This window comes from Theropithecus gelada, chromosome 9 (genome assembly GCF_003255815.1).
Source record: "Theropithecus gelada isolate Dixy chromosome 9, Tgel_1.0, whole genome shotgun sequence".
In the NCBI taxonomy this organism is placed as follows: Eukaryota; Metazoa; Chordata; class Mammalia; order Primates; family Cercopithecidae; genus Theropithecus; species Theropithecus gelada.
In genome coordinates this window covers 107,624,886-107,645,642 of record NC_037677.1, presented here as the reverse complement: position 1 = coordinate 107,645,642, position 20,757 = coordinate 107,624,886, and the positions used below count along the sequence as shown (strand labels likewise).

Below are 20,757 nucleotides of genomic sequence, written 5' to 3'. Positions count from 1 at the left end.
ATGTACCACTGGTATCAAATCGCATTACATTAATGCTTAAAAGGATAAATGTTCTAATTTTAATATTTTTTTCCTATCAAAGCAACAGCATAGCCCAACCTTGTGCAGTGGTTAAATTCCAATTATATTATTTAAACTAAATAGTAGGCTCTATTTCGAAAACTCCTAATTTAAAAAAAATTATTTTTATTTTTTAGAGATAGGGTCTAGCTCTGTTGCACAGGCTGAAGTGCGGTGGCGCAATCATCACTGACTGCCCCTCCAATTCCTGGACTCAAGGATCCTCCTGCTTCACCCTTCCCAGTAGTTGGGATTTGAGGCATGAGTCACAGTGCCCAGCTGAAAACTTATATTCCTCAAATATACTGCTGAATACAAACTAGATGGCATGATTTAAAGTGATATATTTATTCAAACAATGAAGAATAAGCATCTAATATAAATCTAATATATATTTATAAATAATGTAGCTCTAATATGCATAAATGAAAGTTTAACAAAACTATAATTAGCATATATTTTGAATTAAAAATTCCCTGTTATGGGTTTCTGCAGTAAGTCAAATAAATTATATTAAAGGTGTTTAACACTTTAAAAAATGTCAAATTTCCATTTTATTTGATCATTGAGCACAGGTCTTATTTTATAAACATTCTCCAAGGAGCTCAGAACTTCTTTTAAATTAAAAACCCATTAAAGCAAGATCTACATCACAGAAAATAACTATTTCTGTCTTTCTGTTATAATAAAAGATAGCTCTCAAGAATTAAAAACAAATATATAGTGATCAGGAAACTGCAAATCAGAACTACAATGAGATACGAATTCACACCATAGAATGGTTATAATAAGAAAAGACAGATAACAACAAGGATACTGAGAATGCAGAGAAATTGGAATCCTCAAACACTACTGGTAGGAATGTAAAATGTTGCAGTCCCTTTGGAAAACAGTCTAGTAGTCCCTCAAAAGGTTAAACAGAGTTACCATGTGACTCAACAATTCTACTAGGTATATACTCAAGAGAAGTGAAAACAAATGTCCACACAAAAACTTGTACACAAATACAGTAACTATACTCATAACAGTCAGAAAGCACAAACAACCCAAATGTCTGACAACTGATAAATGGATAAATAAAATGTGGTACGCTCATATAATGAACTATTATTCAGCAATAAAAAGGAATGAAGTACTGATACATGCTATAACCTTGATGAGACTTGAAAATATTATGCAAATTAAAAGAAACCTGTCATAAGAGACCACATATTATACGATTCTATTTATAGGAAACATCCAGAGAAAACACTAATCTATAGAGACAGAAAGTAGATTAGTGTTTGCCTAGGGTTAATGAGTTAGCAGAAATCAGGAGTGATTGCTTAAGGGTTCAGAGTTTCTTTTGGAGGTACTGAAAATGTTCTAACATTATCTCTGATGGTTACATAAATCTGAATATTCTAAATATCACTGAATTGTTTATTTTTAATGTGTAAATTGTACGGTATGTGAATTATATTCTAATTAAACTGTTAAACCCAATCCTCCCCCCAAATCTTGTGCATTGGCTTTCAACTGCAGTTGCACATAAAATAACACAGGATACACTTTAAAAGTACAGACCCTGGAGCTACCAGAGAATCAAAATCTATGGGGGTGGTACCCACTTTTGTAAATTGTGGGGACAGTATAGTGGAAACGACCAAGACTTACATTTCAAATTCTGACTCTGCCAACCTAGAAGCATGATCTTCGGTAAATTACCTAATTTTCCTACATTGTCAGTTCCTTCTTCAGTACAATGGGAAAAATACCTATTTCATTGGTTTACCGTAAGGATATAAGATAGTATATTTAACGTATACACGGACAGAACAATGTAGAGTATTATGATTCATGTGCTCAAACAACAGCCATTCTTATTATTATGATGTTATTTTTACTAACATTTATTTTCTTATTCCCTATAAAGAAACAGATGACGCAGACTTCTGCATGTTTGCCCCAGATCCATGCATCTAAGTTAAACTTTATAAATCATAATTCCTTATGAGAAACATTAAATTATACTTTTAAAAGCAGTTTACTTTCTCATGCCCTGCTTAGAATGAAACAAGCAACACTTACGATATTACCATTTTTACAGAAGTCCAGCAATTACAAAAACACAAACTTTAGTAATGTCACTAATTATGGGAAGGAGCCCATTAACAAATTCAATGGCTGTTTTTAAAATTACAATTTAGGAATAAAGGTCAAAAGACTAGGTAGCCACAAATACAAGCCATATAATTACTTAAAATATGCCAATTTTAAAAGATACATTCACTTTTTAATAAAAATGCTATCTATATGCTCAAGAACATATATGTATGTTAATTCCTAGGTAATTTGATAGCATTTCTATGGAAAAAGTCCTTAGAGATTTGTGAATTAAAGTCAGACTTTTAGTACTGAGTGTAACACTTACACAAAACAATAAGAACAAAGACAGGAAATAACTTTTATATTTCTATGTAGAAATTCAGCATTTATTTCTCCAATTGCTTGTAATTCTATTCCATAACACGAGCCATAACACGCAGGTCAAATTTTGACTAAATATGACACTAAAACAAGTCCTTCAACAACCACATTTCTATCTGAAGACATGGAATGGAGCATTTTCACTCAGAAATTCCTGGGAATATTTTAATATCTCATGAGTAAGTCATACTCTGTAGTACATTACTTGAGAAAACCTATCATAAATTTTCTAAACACATTAAATTAAACCAAAATTTAATTAACATTTGGATTGTCTAGTTAAGAGTTAAATGTAACAAGTCATACTTAAAATTTAAACATCTTTTTTCAAAGCTAAACAAAATATTAAAACATCCACAGAATATCATATCTTTGAAAAGCTGCAAAGCCTAAAAATCAGAAAGTTTATCACTCATTATAAGACCAATACTGAAAGCAACAATATAATCTTTATTTTTTTCAGAATAAAATAAACTGCCTTTAATACAAAAAGAAAACATCCTTTAAAAAGCTTCATAATCAACATTTTATGACAATTTTTATAAATCTTATAAAAAGGGCCCACAAAGGCAATACCTTTATCAATTTTTCAAAACTGATGTCAATGGATTACTATATTCCAAATGTTTCAGAATGTTTTTCCATAATTAAAAATGCCAGAACTAATTTTTAATTTTTTACTGACATGTTCACATGTGTATATTCCCTATGTTTTTCTCCTACTACCAGGCTTTAAAAAACATTTTCTTTGTTTTAGTACAAGTTAGCTTTATATACAAGACTGGAATGAAAATTACCAAAATGCTAACAGCGTTGCATTTGCTACAGGTGACGTTTCTTCTACCGTTCTAAATTCTTGTGTTATTTTTAATAAACATGTAAGTACTTTCAAGATGCAAGAAAAATTTTTTTCCTATTTTCTTATGACACTGCTCTTTCATAAAGCTCTGATTTGTCAACCTTTTGTGGTAAATTAGGTAGAAAGTGATGTGAATTTAAACATCTTTCAGATAAAGATGGAAAAGTCAGAGAATGAGAAAATGTAGTTTTCATATATCTAATAAAATTGTATCAACAGATACTTTAAAAACAGGTAGCAACAACATGAAAATTAGGCAAACATCTTTTCTTCTTTAAATTTATTCTCCAACGAAAGTAAAAGAAGATTAGGTTTGTGTGGGAAAGATCTAATTACATCTATTTTCTAATTCACTTTTTTTTTTTTTTTTTTTTTTGAGACGGAGTCTCGCTCTGTAGCCCAGGCTGGAGTGCAGTGGCCGGATCTCTGCTCACTGCAAGCTCCGCCTCCCGGGTTCACGCCATTCTCCGGCCTCAGCCTCCCGAGTAGCTGGGACTACAGGCGCCCGCCATCTCGCCCGGCTATTTTTTGTATTTCTTAGTAGAGACGGGGTTTCACTGTGTTCGCCAGGATGGTCTCGATCTCCTGACCTCGTGATCCGCCCATCTCGGCCTCCCAAAGTGCTGGGATTACAGGCTTGAGCCACCGCGCCCGGCCTCTAATTCACTTTTTAAGTCTATGAAACAATTTCAAGCTGTGTACTATTAACAGTGCTGAAAATGGAATAAAGTAAACCATTTAAAAAGTTGTAATTTAGAAATAAGCTGTTTTTAGGCAAGTATCAGGCATTTTTTGATATGAAAAAGCACTCAAAATTATTTAGCATAACAAACACTACAAATAATAATAATCCAAGGCCTCTTACCAATTTCAGCAGGTAGTTGTTTAATTTTGTTCTCTCGAATGCTAAGCATGCTGAGTTTTGACAAGTTTTTGATGTCCTTTTCCACAGTAGTTATACGATTAAAGCGAAGGTAAAGAGTGGTGAGAGAATCCAGCCTATACACCACTGAAGGAATTTCTCTCAGTTTATTATGCCGTAAATCAAGCATCCGCAGCTTCTTCAAGTTATCAAGAGAGTCAGGCAAACTGGTAAGTGAATTTTCACTTAGAGCCAATGTCATGAGATTTACTAAACATCCCACCTCTGCTGGGAGGGACTGCAATTTGTTACTGTATAAATAAAGTTCTGTTAATTGAGTCAACTCTTTGATTGATGATGGCAATATGTGTATAGATCTCTTGGATAAGTCCAAACGCATTGAATTCTCTTCCCGGCATTTGTTGAGTTCTTTAATCACCTCTGCATTGCTGGATTTTTTTCTAGTCCCAGGTGCTGGGTTTGGCCGTTTGATCGTATTGTCAACTGAAAATGCCACCCCTGGTTGGGCAGCACTGGAGTCCTTCTTTCCGTCTTTGGCATCTTTCCCTTTGGTCTTAGGTTCTTTTTCTTTGCTCTCTTTCCCAAAACCTCCAGAAGCTTTTGCCTCCTTTTCTCTTTCCTTGGCTGATGGTACTTTGGGATCTTTTTCTTTAGAGTCTTTTTCTTTTCCTAAACTACTACTCATGGTGACTCAAGCCTGGACAAAAACTACATGAACTCCTTTTATTTTCCAGTAATTGAATTCAAAGATGAAGAGACAAAGATCCTACACAATCAAAAAAGTACTGGCTCGAAGAAGTAATCAGCATGCAGTAACATCCATCTGTTACATGTTGGATCTAAAAGCACTATGCCCATTTCTGATAATGCATTCCAACTGGTAAAATAGTGCTGGTCAATCAGTGATTCATTAGAATTCCTGAAATATAATATAGAGAGTATTAAATTACTTTAGATAATTTATATTAAGTAAATAGGCTCTGAAAAACAATCTTATTAGAGTTTGTCATTTTCCTCTGATTTCATTCTTAAATATTTATGAACATCCTTTATTATGTAAAAATCCATTTAAAACTACACAGCTTAATAAGGCTGGCTCTACTTTCAACAAACTTGAAGTCTAATAGGAAGAGGTAAGAATGTGAGTTACTTTAGTATAAAATTTTGTAAGAGCTAAAAAGTGGAAGAAACCACAACAATAAGCTTAATATTTATTAAGTCCTTTCTATGTACGAGCATTATTCTGAGGAATTCACATATATTAATATAACACATACAACAGCCCGATGAGATATATTGTTATCCCCATTTTATATAAAGAAACACTAAAGCACAGAAATATTTTTAAGTAACTAACTTTGAGATCTTGGAAACATGATGGAGCCAATATTCCAAATTAGGTAGTATGTGCTCACAGCCTACGTTCCTAACCCACTACACTAAAACAGTTCTATCTACAATTGGCAGATAGCTTTAGATAATAGAAAGGATTTCAATGGTGGTGAAGATAGAAGGGAGAGCCGTCTGGCAAAAGAAAAAAAATGAACAAAGTGAAATATGTATGAAAAACAGCACAGTTCAGGGAAAGGGGCATTAAGAATCTGTACTTTAATAAGCACTCTATATGATTCTGATGGAGGTAGACCTGGGGATCATCTTTGAAAACCAGTGATAAAGGGCAATGTCCGATGATGTGAATATTCTAGGGACTGAAAAAGTGAGAAAGATCAATGGCACAGAGTTCTTAAAAGCAGAAAAAGTTTGCTGGTAAAATGACAGGCCGAAAAGATTGGCAAAGGATAAAAAGATTAGTAAAATATTTATGGAAGGAATCAGTCCTCCCTAAACATTTTGGAATTTAAAATTAGTAATTCTTATTTTGTGACTCTATTGTTAACTCTATTTATCTAACTGATAATTATTTGGTACTTGGGATTAAAGATAAAATAACTTCTTACCTGACTAGCTTAAGCAGTTAAAACAGTTATTAGAATTTTGTCAGACTACCAAAAGGATGTGATAATGTTAAATGCTAAGGATTCTGCTAATAATTTATTTTTACAGGATGTGAACCCCACTCTATATACAAGCTTGCAGTTTAGACAGCCAAAACACTCACATATAACAAGTAATTGATAAGACAGTATATTATTAAATCCTCAGATGAGTGGCATATGCTATAGCACTTTTGAGAAAATTGGTATCAGTGAGAACGGTTGAGAAAAGCTTACAGGAAGGACTTAGGCTAACTAGTCCTGGATTAACGGGTTGCGTTCAAGCAACTAAAGGAGAGGCGGCAAAGCATTACAGATGGGTGTCATGAAAAAGAAAGTTTTGCCTAGAATAAGGAATGGAGCTTAGTTTGCACAGGACACTGAAAATGTGTCACTTTGCTGAAGCAAACGGTCAAATGTGCAGAAATAACAGGAACTGGGGTAGAGGATGAATAATCTGTAAATCTGAAACTGCACAGTGTGAACTTTACTGGTATATAAGATTCTACAATTAAACAAACACGTCATTATTTGCTAGCACACCAGGAGAGCTCTATCTACTACTACCCACCCCTTTCGAAAAAAAGAAAAGAATTATTTTGCACTACAATGGAGAGAGACTAAGAAAAACTCTAGAGATACTGATTCAGAAAAGAATGCTGATAAGCCAATATGAAAATACATTTACTAAAACCATACAACTGTAAATAATGGGAAGTATGCATAGCTAAAGGGTTACAGGCATTGCTTATCAATTTGTATTTAAGAAATGTCACTATATCAAGTTTCTGGAATCAAATTTCTATTTAGCAAGATATGTATATCCTAAATTTAGAAGGACACCTCCTATATAAAGATCAAATGAGATATATAAGGTGTAAAATCACATATATTAAGTACAGAGGATAGAACAAGACTATCCCTATTAAAAGGTAAGAAAACTTAGAAAGAAATAAAAAGTAAACTTTTCTAATGATAAAAACGAAAAAAGAAAATACATGACCTGAGATATTTGTTTAAAAATACAAATTTCCAGGCTCCATCACAAATCACTGAATCAAAGTTTTAGGGAGAAGGGGTCTAGGTATTTTATAAAAATAAATGCCTCAGCAAAAGCTTATCAAGTTCGGGAAATACAAGATATGACCAAATGTAAAATCTGAACACCAGTATATTTAATATTATAGTTTTCAAATATAATTAAAAAATAATGAAGGTTGAAGGTAATGGGTGGGTCAAGAAACTGTATTAATGGAAATACAAGTTATTAATAAAGTTCCCATTGAAATCTAAAAGGACTTCCCATAATCTATAATACTATCCACTGTATCTGAAATTCAGACTGATACTTGAACTGTCTGATGGGTTTACTGCAGTGGTGATGAATTTGAACTAGTGACCCACAAACTCATCCTGTAGCTCTTGTACCTAATGAGATTTGCAGATATATATAGTTCAGTAATAGCTCATAAGAAATATAACTAGTCAGAGAATAAAGCTTTTGACCTTGACAAAATCACTATGCTTTACTTAAGGGAATTAACTCACCAGCCAGACTTAGCTATTAACTAAAAATTTCTCACATCCAGTAAAAATATTTTTGGCCAAGAGAACTAACAAGTTATCTGACAGTCAAAAATTAAGTTCTGGATCTAGTTCAGACCTGAATCAGGTGACACTGTCAAACATTTTAGATAAGAAAACATATTGAGAGTAATCTTTCATGTTTCTTGGAAATAAGTTATTTATTTAATAGTTGTTTTTTAATCACTTCAACTCCACTATGTTTTGGGGGAAGGCTATATTTGCACACAATTTGAATCTTGTACCCACTTAGGTAATAGAATACACAGTACCCAGTCTCGAAATGCTTGAAATCTAGTGATAAAAGCGTAAAACTGCATCAATAATTAAGCTGAGGCTGGCAAGGAGGTTTTTATACTGGGATCTTTACTACCCCAGAGGACTCTCTTATTCACCTCCACCTAATAACTACCGCATATGAAGCACTTGATATGTTAGCTCCCTTGAATACATTTAACCATTAGTGACCTCAAACAAAAAAACTATAAATTTGGCAGGCGTGGCAAATTTGCTAGGATTACACGTCTGTAATCCTAGCACTTTGGGAGGCTGAGACAGGTGGATCACTTAAGGTCAGGAGTTCGAGACCAACCTGACTGACATGGTGAAACATCATCTCTACTAAAAAATACAAAAATTAGCCGAGCGTGGTGGCGGGCGCCTGTAATCCCAGCTAATCGGGAGGCTGAGGCAGGAGAATCGCTTGAACCCAAGAGGCAGCGGTTGCAGTGAGCTAAGATTGCGCCACTGCACTCTAGCCTGGGCAACAGAGAGAGATTCCCCAAAAACAAAACAAAAACTACAAACTTGGTGGAGCTCTGAGTTGATACCATTTTTCTCTGGTACATAACTATATTCCAAATTATGAAAACTCTGAATTTCAAATTCCTAAGAGTTCCTCTAGTCCCAGTTTACAGATGAGAAAACTGAGGCACCAAAGTCAGATACCTACTAAGTGACTAACGAAAAATTCAAAACCAGGTCAGCCTGGTAAGGACTCGAAAGCCCAGATATATTCTTCCCCCATCCCATGTTGGATTTCGGAGATAAACATCCAAATCATGATTATATGAGGGTGTTGATTACAATTCATTTAGGCTTCTAATAGCTTCTAAGTCAAGGGTGAGCAAACTTTTTCTGTAAAGTGTCAGATATTAAACACTCGAGGCTTTGCAAGACAGATTGCTTTCTGCTACAGGTACTCAATTCTGTCATTTTAGCAGAAAAGTAGACAATATGCAAATGAGTAAGAGTGGCTGTGTTTCAATAAAACTTTACCAAAAACAGACCTCAGACTGGATTTGGCCATCAGGCCATAGTTTGCCAAGCCCTGTCATAAGTCAGTGTCAGGTTTTAAATCATTCCTTTCAGGAACTATATTTTTATGCAAATTGGACACAAGAAGTAAAAAATGTAGGCTGCCAAATTTGGAAAGGCTGGTTATTCAAATTTAGTAATTTGGACTTTATCATGCAGACATCATGATTCTTTCAACTCTAATGTTCCAGCAGTATACTCTCAGGGGCTGCCAAGAGTAAATATAAAAAGCCAGTAAAGGACTCCTGAAGGAGAAGAGGCTATGATTACAGTCATATTTTAACAAAATTTACCTGACACTGTTAAGAATGATTGTAAACAGGACTTCAGAAGGAAGGCAGAAAATTTAAAAAGCTAATAATTTCGTATTTAATCAGTGCCAGACATTTTCAGCAAGAATTCTCTAATGTTCAATCAGTGCCAGACATTTTCAGCAAGAATCATCTGGGGAGCTTAGAAATCCTAGCCTCTAATCCAAGAATGCTAACAAAATAAGTATCTGTGGTAGGGAACAGTAAGCTGTATGTTTAAAGAGTTTTCGAGGTGATTCTATGTAGAGGCAAATTTGGAAGTCACTGCAATAGTCCACGCCAAACATGATAAAGGTACAATCTAACTATTTTTAGCTACAGTATTTTGGAATTTTGTAGGTTCACTTTAGGTTGTCTCAATGTTTAGAGAAATGCTACTGGCATTTAATGGGCCAGGTCTGGAGATAAGAACTATCCTTGCATACTGTACAACCTTCAAATACCTACAAATATTCAACCTGTGTAACTAGGTGAAATACCTGTTTATAATTTTGAGCACCTTGAATCTAATTCCATTTTACACAAAAATTGCAGTACTTTTGCACTATTCTTTAAGAGTTATTTGTTATTTCTGATGATCACTGATACTCATACTGATCTCGGTATCCGAGTCACAAATATAACACATCCGTATCAGTTTGCACTTCTAACAATTACATTCATGACATATGTACAAACTTTTGCTCCTCATTGCTTTCTGGTATCGTGCTTGAACACTTAAGTACTGAAACATAAAATGTATAATAAATTCTTCATTGTTTTCTAATATCATTGTGCCTAAGCATTTATATAACATACAAAATGTACAATATTTTTCTTATATATCTCCTTTAAGAAATTACATAGATTTTTAAAAATAATGTAGGTTACTATCATTTTAGAATAGTAAGGAACCGTTACAGAATGTTGCATAAATGGGATATTAGGTCTGATGTACTTGAGAACAATTGGTTTAAACTACAAAGGTACTAGGAAAACACAGGAAAAATTCTAGAGACAGAAAGCAGCTGGGGATGAACAGGAGTAGACAGAAGGAAGGGATTCAGGGTAATGTCTGAGTTGACAGCTTAAATCAGGTGGATGCAGCATGATTATTCAAGACAGGGAACATAGAAAAAAAGAAAATTAGTAAAATTTTGAACAAATTTATACTGAGATTCTAGTCTAGTCCACACTTGAAAATGTGATTTTAGAATAAAGGAGGGAGGTCTGGGCTAGAAATAAAGATACAGCTTTGGTGTCAACAGCAAAGGTTTGAAATGAGAATATCCACAAAATGCATGTAGAAGATGATACTGGTACTCTGCGGAAGATAAATATTTAGAAATGGATGGATGGGCCAAGTGCAGTGGCTCATGCCTGTAATCCCAGCACCTTGGGAGGCCGAGGTGGACGGATCACGAGGTCAGGAGATCGAGACCATCCTGGCCAATATGGTGAAACCCTGTCTCTACTAAAAATACAAAAATTAGCTGGACATGGTGGTGCACACCTGCAGTCCCAGCTACTCAGGAGGCTGAGGCAGAAGAATCGCTTGACCCAGGAGGCAGAGGTTGCAGTGAGCCGAGATCACGCCACTGCACTCCAGCCTGGCAACAGAGCGAGACTCCGTCTCAAAAAAAAAAAAAAAAAGAAAGAAATGTATGGATGACAAAGCCCTCAAAGAGAAACAGAGGTACACATAAACTAGGAAAGGGTATTGTCAAAGCAGCAGCCAGTTCATCTATTTAAATTTTAGAAAGAAGGAGTAGTCAAAAATACGTAGCATACTGGCAGAAAACTTAGCCTTAGAGAAGAAGGATCTTTTTTCCTTTCAATTAAAAAATGAGAATGGATTCAGCTACAAACAAATTTTGTTTGAAGGGAAGAGGAATAAGAGAGAGTTAAGTGAGATTATCATCTCCAGTTACATACAGAATCACATTCGTTTGGTGAAACAGAAGCAAATTAATCTGCTGAGAGCAAGAAAGGCAAAGTTTGCTAAGGCATTGATGAAAGAAGTAAAAAGGGAATGGATGAGGACATAGACCAGAGATAAATAAAATTGCTGAGTCTGATAAATTTTGATATCATTAATTTGTAGTGGCATCAATCTTCAAAACTGTATTTGGCAATCTAAATTGTATTCCTAAATTAATTTAAAGTTGAGGGGATTCACAGAGCAAGTGTGGCAGAACAATAAGGAACCAGACAGTACAGTTTGGGCTGGCAAGGAGAAAAAAGTGAACCTAATAAGCTATTCGTTTCTTAGATAATTAGAGGAAAAGGGAGAGATCAAGGAACTGGAAGAGTGACTTGGAAATTGTGGGGGTGGGGTGAGGGGATGCCTTACCGATTAAGAATCTGATGTTCTTCCTGCAGGAGAATTTACATTTATCCACAAACATATAAGCACGGCATTATACACACCAGGTAAAAAACTATGTTCAATTAAGTCAAAGAGTTGGTAAAACAGACGAGCATTAAAAAGCTAAAAAGACAGTAAATTATGGCAAAACAAAGCAATAAGCTTTCAATCACAACAGTCCTAAGAATTTGAGAAGAAATGCGCTGATTTACTCAAGCGCGTATTGGAGGCAGAGTTGCTGAAACTAGAATACAGAGCTATTGATATTCAGGGCACTATTCTAACCAATCTTGCTGACTACAATAACGTATCTTATCTGATGAACCATTTGAATGGCATGAAAGCATGGAACAATACTACAACCAAAGGTACCCATTTATGAATATTGCTATTTCCAAACTTAAATACAAAGATCAGCAAATTACAGAAAGAAAATCTCTATTAAGTTAATGTTGCCTTAGGACAAACACCCAATAAAGAGCTTGTTTTCTTGATCTCTGAACAAACTTCCAGGTTCACCAGAAAAGGTACCCTGATGTCTAATTCTGCAGGTCAACTAAAATTTTTCTTTCAATTAAAGAGGCTACAAATATATTTAACTTACTTACAAGAAGCAGCTACTTATGAGATATTTCACTGGCAATATATACACATTAAAAGGAATACTTTATTTTTTTATTTTTTATTTTTTTGAGACAGAGTCTCTCTCGGTCGCCCAGGCTGGACTGCGGTGGCCAGATCTCAGCTCACTGCAAGCTCCGCCCCCCGGGTTTACGCCATTCTCCTACCTCAGCCTCCCGAGTAGCTGGGACTACAGGCGCCCGCCACCACGCCCGGCTAGTTTTTTGTATTTTTTAGTAGAGATGGGGTTTCACCGTGTTAGCCAGGATGGTCTCGATCTCCTGACCTTGTGATCCGCCCATCTTGGCCTCCCAAAGTGCTGGGATTACAGGCTTGAGCCATAGTTTGTTATTTAAAAAAAAGGATTTTGCCCACAGCCCAATCATTTATTTTTTATTTCTCCTAAACATGAAATACATAATTATATAAGGTAACGGAAGCAGATAATCTAAACCCAAGCAGATCAAGATAAATGTAAGATTTAAAACATTCATGTTATACAAGACTATCATTTTTTAACATGTAAGAAGAGTTTTCAAACCGGAAAAGTCTTCAACTTTTTATTCCACAATTTCAACATATTTTAGGACAAGGAGTGCTGCTGTGAAAAACAAAGATTTTTTAAAAAGCAGCAAAGTATCACAGGACATTAGGCACAGAAGCAGAATTACAAGCAGTTATATCCAAAGAAGCGGAGTGGTCTTAAGGTATAAAATGTTGTCAGGAGTTTGAGACCTGCCTGGCCAACATGGTGACACCCAGTCTCTACTAATAATACAAAAAAAAATTAGCCGGGTGTGCTGACGCACACCTGTGGTCCCAGCTACTCGGGAGACTGAGCTGGAGAATCACTTGAACCCTGGATGCAGAGGCTGCAGTGAGCGGAGACTCCAGGAACTCCAGGTGGAGTGCAGTGAGCGCCACTGTACTCCAGCCTAGGTGAAAGAGTGAAACTGTTTCAAAAAAAAACATGAAATGTAAAAAACCTGTTGGATGCACAGGAGTCATTTCAGGCAGTTAGGCACATGCAGATAGCAGAGGAAGCTATTACAGGTGACTCTGCAAAGCCTACACTTTAATTCTCTACATGTGTCAGTGCATGTGCTACCCATACATACCCATATATTTGGGTTGCTTGACCCATGTACTTAAAAAGCATATATTTAATAAGGTTTCCATCATTTACAACTCTGTCATATCTTCCAATTTTGATGACAATGCCCTTTAAATTATCTGATATTATTTTATTTGCTTAACTGTTCCTTACGCCTTTATACCCTTCCTTCCCCCTAACTCTTCAATGAGAACAGGAACTTTGTTCAGTGTTGAATGAACATTGTAATATCAGAAAATAAAACATGTAATTAAGTCTCATATTTCCATTTCTACTCTAGGACAATGTGCTTTAGTAAAAAAGAAATTATAATATTTTGGTTGAAACAAAAATTACAGAAACAGAGCAATGACATAAAGTCATATTTATGTATTTCTTGGTTAAAAGATTCTGTTTTCCCCCTGAATTCCCTTTCACACTACAGGTTAACAGATGTCCCACACATGATATTGCAAGTAAGAATTTATTAAGTCAGCAGTTAATGAGTCTACACAAAATTCTGCATACAGAGACCTCAATAAATGTCTTTTAAACTGAACTGAGATAATCAATAGATTTTCCCCCCAATCTCTCTAAAAACCTCCTACCTCATTTGCATCAGACTTGATTTCCTTCCCAATCAGATCTTTATCCCAAACTGCTCCATTTCAGTAAAAGACAACATTCGGTTAAGCAAGAAACTTAAGAAACTTAAGAGTTATTCCTATTCCTCCTTCATTTCCCATATCCAAACCTTTGGCAAGCATGGTGGACTTTAGTAAAAATGAATCACAAATCGTCTACTCTCCACATTCATTGCCTTCACTGTACTCCAGGCTCTCATCATCTCTCTCTTGAACTACCTTGGCCTGCTGATTCCCACATACTTTAAATCCATTCTCCAAAAAGTGAACAAAGCACTTTTTATCCAAGTAGTTCAAATTACTCTCCTGCTCAAATTCTCTAATGGCTTTCCACTGTAAGCAGCACAAAATGTTACAGAGGACCAGAAATGGCTAATTTTTCAAATATTAATTAGAAGAAAAGACATCTTAGAGTTGCTCCATTAAATCTCAAAATGAACATATTTTAGGAAAAGGTTTCCCTGCCTGTCTCTTCAAACTTATCTCTTACCAATCTCTCATTGGCTTACTATTCCCCAGTCACACTGCTCTTTCTGTTCCTTGAAAACACCAATTTCTTTCCTACCTCAAGTACTTGTCCCTGTTGCCTCTGCCTGGAATGTTATTCCCCTATTTTCACATGGCTGACTCTTTTATTAATATTTAGGATTCACCTCAAGCTTCACCCCTTAAATAAAGCCTTCTCTGACCATCTACCCTGTTTTATTTTCTTCAAAACATTTATTTGTATATGAAATTACTTTACTCTTTTATGTTTATTTGCTTATGATACATCCCATTTCCCTGCAAGAATGTAAGCTCTGTAAGACTTCCTTCCCTAAGATAAGAGACCTTGTCTGTCTTGTTCACAGATATATTGTTAACATCTGTATCAGTGCCTGTTTTATAGTAGTTGATTAGTACCTATATTAAAATAACAAAATATTTAAACTTTAAATTCAAAGGCACTTTTAATTTCAAAGTGATTTGAGAATCTGCTGCAAAGAAACTAGCTGATACTACCCTTTTATTTTGATGCTAATATAAACATTTATCATATAATTAGGTAGTGAATGAGATGATTCTAGATAACCAAGTCTTCTGATTCCATAGTCAATATACCCCTGCCACCCTAACCATGCTGCCTCTCTCATGTTAAAAAATGTAGTATCAGAAAATAAAACATGCACTTAATTCAAATATTTCAATTTCTATTCTAGGACAATATCATTTAGTAAAAAAGAAACTGAATTTGTAATATTTAATATTAATGTAAGTAAATATTTTAACTTAATAGTATATACTGTGACACTAAATTGGAATATAAACATTAACAAATTATACATAAAAACAATGGACTTTTTTCCTTTAAAAGAAGCAAACAGCAGCTTTTTCTGAAGACAAATTATTTAGAATAAAAGTATAATTTTTCAACAAATTGTTGGTCAACGAAAACTAAATTAGTGCTTATAGACAAGCCAAATTAGAAAATAAAATGAACGAAGACAGATGACTTCACTTAGGTTAAATACATTAAAAAGTAATAATTATATATAATTAAAAATGTGTTTCTCCTTTTTATATTATAGAAGAGGTATCACTGGATATCCATTTTTAAAGTATATTTCCTTTTCTATTCCCCCCAATCCATCAAATATGTGGCATAAGATGGTAGGTTTAAATATATATATACACATCAAACCTATCAAAATATATATACACACATATGTGTATGTGTGTGTGTATATATACATATATCAAAGATTTACTGTAACTACACACAAGTTATACAATCCATCAACTGTGCTCCTTGGTGTTACCCAATGAGATGAAAACTATGTTCACAGAAAAACTTGTACACAGATGTTTACGGCAGCTTTATAATTGCCCAAACTTAGAGGCAACCAAGATGTCTTTCAATGGGTGAATGAGGTACATCATAAAAAATACAATATTAATGAGCGCTAAAATGAAATGAGCTATCAAGCCACAAAAAGACACATTTTAAATGCATTTTAAAAGAATTTTAAATGCACATTTCTAAATGAAAGAAGTCAGTCTGCAGAGGCTACATACTGTATGATTCCAACTATGAGACTTTCTGGCAAAGATAAAACAGAGAAAATAAAAAGATCAGTGTTTCTGATCATTAGAGAAACGCAAATCAAAACTACAATGAGACACCATCTCATGCCAATCAGAATGGCGATTATTAAAAAGTCAGGAAAAAATAGATGCTGGCAAGGCGGTGAAGAAATAGGAACACATTTAAACTGTTAGTGGGAATGTAATTTAGTTCACCCATTGTGGAAGACAGTGTGTCAATTCCTCAAGGATCTCAGGAAATACCATCTGACCCAGCAATCCCATTACTGGGTATATAGCCAAAGGAGTATAAATTATTCTACTATAAAGATACACACACATATATGTTTATTGCAGCACTATTTACAATAGCAAAGACTTGAAACCAACCCAAATGCCCATCAATGACAGACTGAATAAACAAATGTGGTACATATATACCATGGAATACTATGCAGCCACAAAAAAGAATGAGCTCACGTCCTTTGCAGGAACATGGATGAAGCTGGAAGCCATTATCTTCAACAAACTAACACAGATACAGAAAACCAAACATTGCATGTTGTCACTCATAAGTGGGAACTGAACAATGAGAACACATGGACACAACACAGGGAGGGGAACAACACACACCAAGGCCTGCTGCGGGGTCAGGGGCAAGGGGAGGGAGGGCATTAAGATAAACACCTAATGCATCCAGGGCTCGAAACCTAGATGATGGGTTCATCGGTGCAGCAAACCATGATGGCACATGTATACCCATGTAACAAATCTGCACATTCTGCACATGTATCCTGGAACTTAAACTTTAAAAAAAAAAAAAAAATCAGTGATTGCTAGGGTTTGGGGAAGTAAGGATCAATAGGTGGAACACAGGAATTCTCAAGGCAGTAAAGCAATTCCCTATGATACTACAGGGATAGCTGTATGTCATTACACATTTGTCAAAATCCATTGAACCTACAACAGTAAAAACCCTAATGTAAACTATGCGCTTTCGGTGATAATGATAATATGTTAATGCAAGTTTATCAATAATAATGAATGTGCTTACTCTGATGCAAGATGGTGGTAACGGGGAAGACTTCGCTTGCAGGGTGGAAAAGGGAATATATGGGAACTCTGTACTTTCAACTCAATTTTGCTATGAACCTAAAATTTATCTAAAAGTGAAGTCTATATTTTAAAAATGTAACTGGAAAAAATCACTTAAAATACTGCTTTATTAAAAAGTTGAAAAACCAAAATGTAAAGGCAAAAAATTAAGGTTTACAAACTAGTATGAAAGAGGGCAATATTGAAGAGAAACTAGTAGTTTCATTGTCTGTAACAATCTACAGAGGACCTCTTAAGCCTGTCCTAACTCAAGAATAAAAACAACCCTATGCCTATAAGTTTTAATCAATTGAAACAACATTATTAGGCCAGGTGGGGTGGCTCACACCTGTAATCCCAGTAATTTAAGAGCCTGAGGCAGGTGGATCACTTGAGGTCAGGAGTTCAAGACCAGCCTGGCCAACATGGTGAAATCCCATCTCTACTAAAAATACAGAAAAATTAGCCATGGCTAATAATCCTAGTTACTCGGGAGGCTGAGGTGGGAGGATCGCTTGAACCCAGGAGGTGGAGGTTGCAATGGGCCAAGATCAGATCATGCCACCGCACTCCAGCCTGAGTGACAGAGCAAGGCACCATCTAAAAAAACAGAAGAAGAAAGAAAAAGAAAAAAGATATTATGAATACCTATGTATCAGAAATCCTCTCTTTTTGCAAAATAATTCCTATAAATGTCTGAACAGAAAAATGTAAAATATCAGGGAGAGGGAGGAAGACTTTTTAAAAAGTTCTAAATCTCTAATTAGGTAACAGACTTGGGTTAAAACTTTTACCTAAAATCTCATCACTACAAAGTGAAATCAGAATTAAAACAGTCTGACATCAGCAACTAGAGGACTGAAACCTTTCTGAATGACTTGCTACAAAATATAAGATGACCTGTTCCTTTCCATTCTACTGGTTTTGGTATTTTATGTCTGAGTTCAAATCCCAATTCTGTCTGCATAAGATCTTAGGTATTTCTGTAAATTCAGTTTTCCTGGGTGAGCTATTTTTTTCACTACTGATTATCAGAAGAGAAAAATTTCCCACAGTAAAATTAGAAGCAACGTCATGCATAGAACTTAAAAAATAAAAAGACCTTTGGTATCTAGTACAACCACCTGTTCTACAGATGAACTGATCTGTGCCCAGTTATGGGGCCAATTAGTGGCAGAGGCAGGAATGAACCAAATTGTTCTAATTTCACAGTGCTCTGCTATCTCATCCTACCTCCTCCAAATGATGTTATTTCCACTTATAACACATCAAATTAGTTGAGTGACTATAAATTCTCTCATTCATAAATATACAAAAAAAGTTACTAAAATCATTTGCAAGACTCAAGAACAAGTATTTGTATTTTCCCAAAGTTAGGTGCCACCATGTTAACTTTAATGAATTATAATTGACAAATAAAAAGTGAATATATTAAGGTGTACAATGTGATGTTCTGATACACATACACAATGTGAAATGAATACAACTGAATTAACATATCCACTAACACACAGAATTATTTGTGTGAGAACACTGATATACTTTCTTAGCAAATTTCCACTAAAAGACACAGCATTAACTATAATCATGCTGTAAACCAGATCTCCAGAACTTATCCATCCTAAAAAATGGAAACTTTGTACCCTTTGACCAACATTTCCCCCATTATCTCCAATCCCCAGAAACCACTATTCTGCTCTCTGCTTCCATGAGTTCCACATTTTAAAATTCCACATGTAAGTGACATCAAACAGTATTTGTCTTTCTGTGCCTGGCTTATTTCACTTAGCATATCAGCCTTCAGGTTCATCCACATTGTCACCAATATCAGGATTTCCTAGATTTGAAGGCTGAATGTCACATTTTCTCTGTGTATTCCTCCATCAGTGAAGACATAGGCTGATTTCATATCTTGGTTATTGTAAACAATGCTTCAATGAACATGGGAATGTAGATATCTCACAACATAATAATTTCACTTCCTCTAGATATATACCAAGAAGTCAAAGAAATGAGATTGATGGATCATATAAAAGTTATCTTTTTAATTTTTTGATGAAACTCCATACTATTTTTCAGTATGTGGCTGTACCAAGTTATGACAGTGTAAAAGAGTTCTGTTCTCTCTTATCCTCACCAACACTTACAGTCTTACTATCGTCTTTTGGATAATAGGTATGAGGTAACATCTAACAGGTGTGAGGTGACATCTCATTGTGGTTTTTATTTGCATTTCCCTGATGATTAATGATGTTGAGCATTTTTTTCACATACCTGATGTACATTGTATGTTGTCTTTTGAAGGCCATCCACGCAAGTCCTTTGTCCATCTTAAAAAATTGGGTTGTTTTTGTATCACTGAGTTCTTAAATATATTTTGGATATTAAATCTTTATCAAATGTATGCTTTGCAAATATTTTCTCCTATTCTGTCAATTATCGTTCACTCTGTTGATCATTTCCTTTGCTGTGTCAAAGCTTATTTAGTTGATGCAATACCATTTCTCTATTTCCGCTTTTATTCCTTATGCTTTTGGGGTCACATCCAAAAAATCACTGCCTTGACCAATGTCAAGAAACTTTTCCCTTTGTTTTCTTCTAGTAATTTTACAGTTTTAGCTCTTTAAGTCTTTAACCTATTTTCAGTTGATTTTTGCATATGGTGTAATGATTTTCATTTGAGTTTTTATATATAGTACAGGAATGAAATTTTTATGCCCATGCTTCTGCATATGGATATTGTTTTTCCAACACCATTTATTGAAGAAATTATCCCTTCCCCATTGTGTGTTCTTGACATCTTTGCTAAAGATCGACTGATGGTACACACGGTACAAGCTTTCTGTTCTGTTCTACCAGTCTTTACCTCTGGTTTTATGCCAGTACCACACCATTTGGACTGCCAGGTTTGTAGTATACTTTGAACAATTCTGGAGGCATCGGGTAGTATGATGCTTCCAAAATTGTTCTTGCTATGGCTGCTTGGAGTCTTTCATGGTTACATACAAATTTTAGGATTGTTTTTTCTATTTCTATAATACTGTAGGATCTTTGAAGAAAAAAAAACTTTTAAAAAAACTGTCTCTTGATCAGAGAACTTAATCCATTTACATTTAAAGTAATTGTGGATAAAGACTTACCAATGTCATTTTGTTGTTTTCTGACTATCTTGTAGTTCCTCTATTTTTTCATCCTCTTAATGTCTTCCTTTGTGATTTGATTTTTTTTTTTTTTGGTAGTTACATGCTTTCTGTTTATCTTTTGTGTATTTACTACAGGGGTTTTTCTCCACACGATGTATATAAGACATCTTATAGTTATAATAGTCTGTTGTTAGGCTGATAAAAATTTAATTTCAATCACATACAAAAACTCTAACTTCTCCACACCCTCTCCAAGTTTACATTATTGAGGAC

General features: G+C 34.9%; 1 protein-coding gene across 2 annotated transcripts in view; it reads right to left on the bottom strand.

Annotated features, from left to right (window-relative positions):
* The window catches only part of SHOC2 (SHOC2, leucine rich repeat scaffold protein), a 91,006-nt gene that overhangs the window by 43,004 nt on the left and 27,245 nt on the right, over nucleotides 1-20,757 (bottom strand). For both annotated transcript variants that reach the window (XM_025397747.1, XM_025397748.1), the window contains exon 2: nucleotides 4,254-5,190. In XM_025397747.1, the coding sequence (XP_025253532.1) occupies nucleotides 4,254-4,956 (703 nt within the window). In that variant the 5' untranslated portion in view covers nucleotides 4,957-5,190. The remainder of the gene's footprint in view (nucleotides 1-4,253; nucleotides 5,191-20,757) is intronic.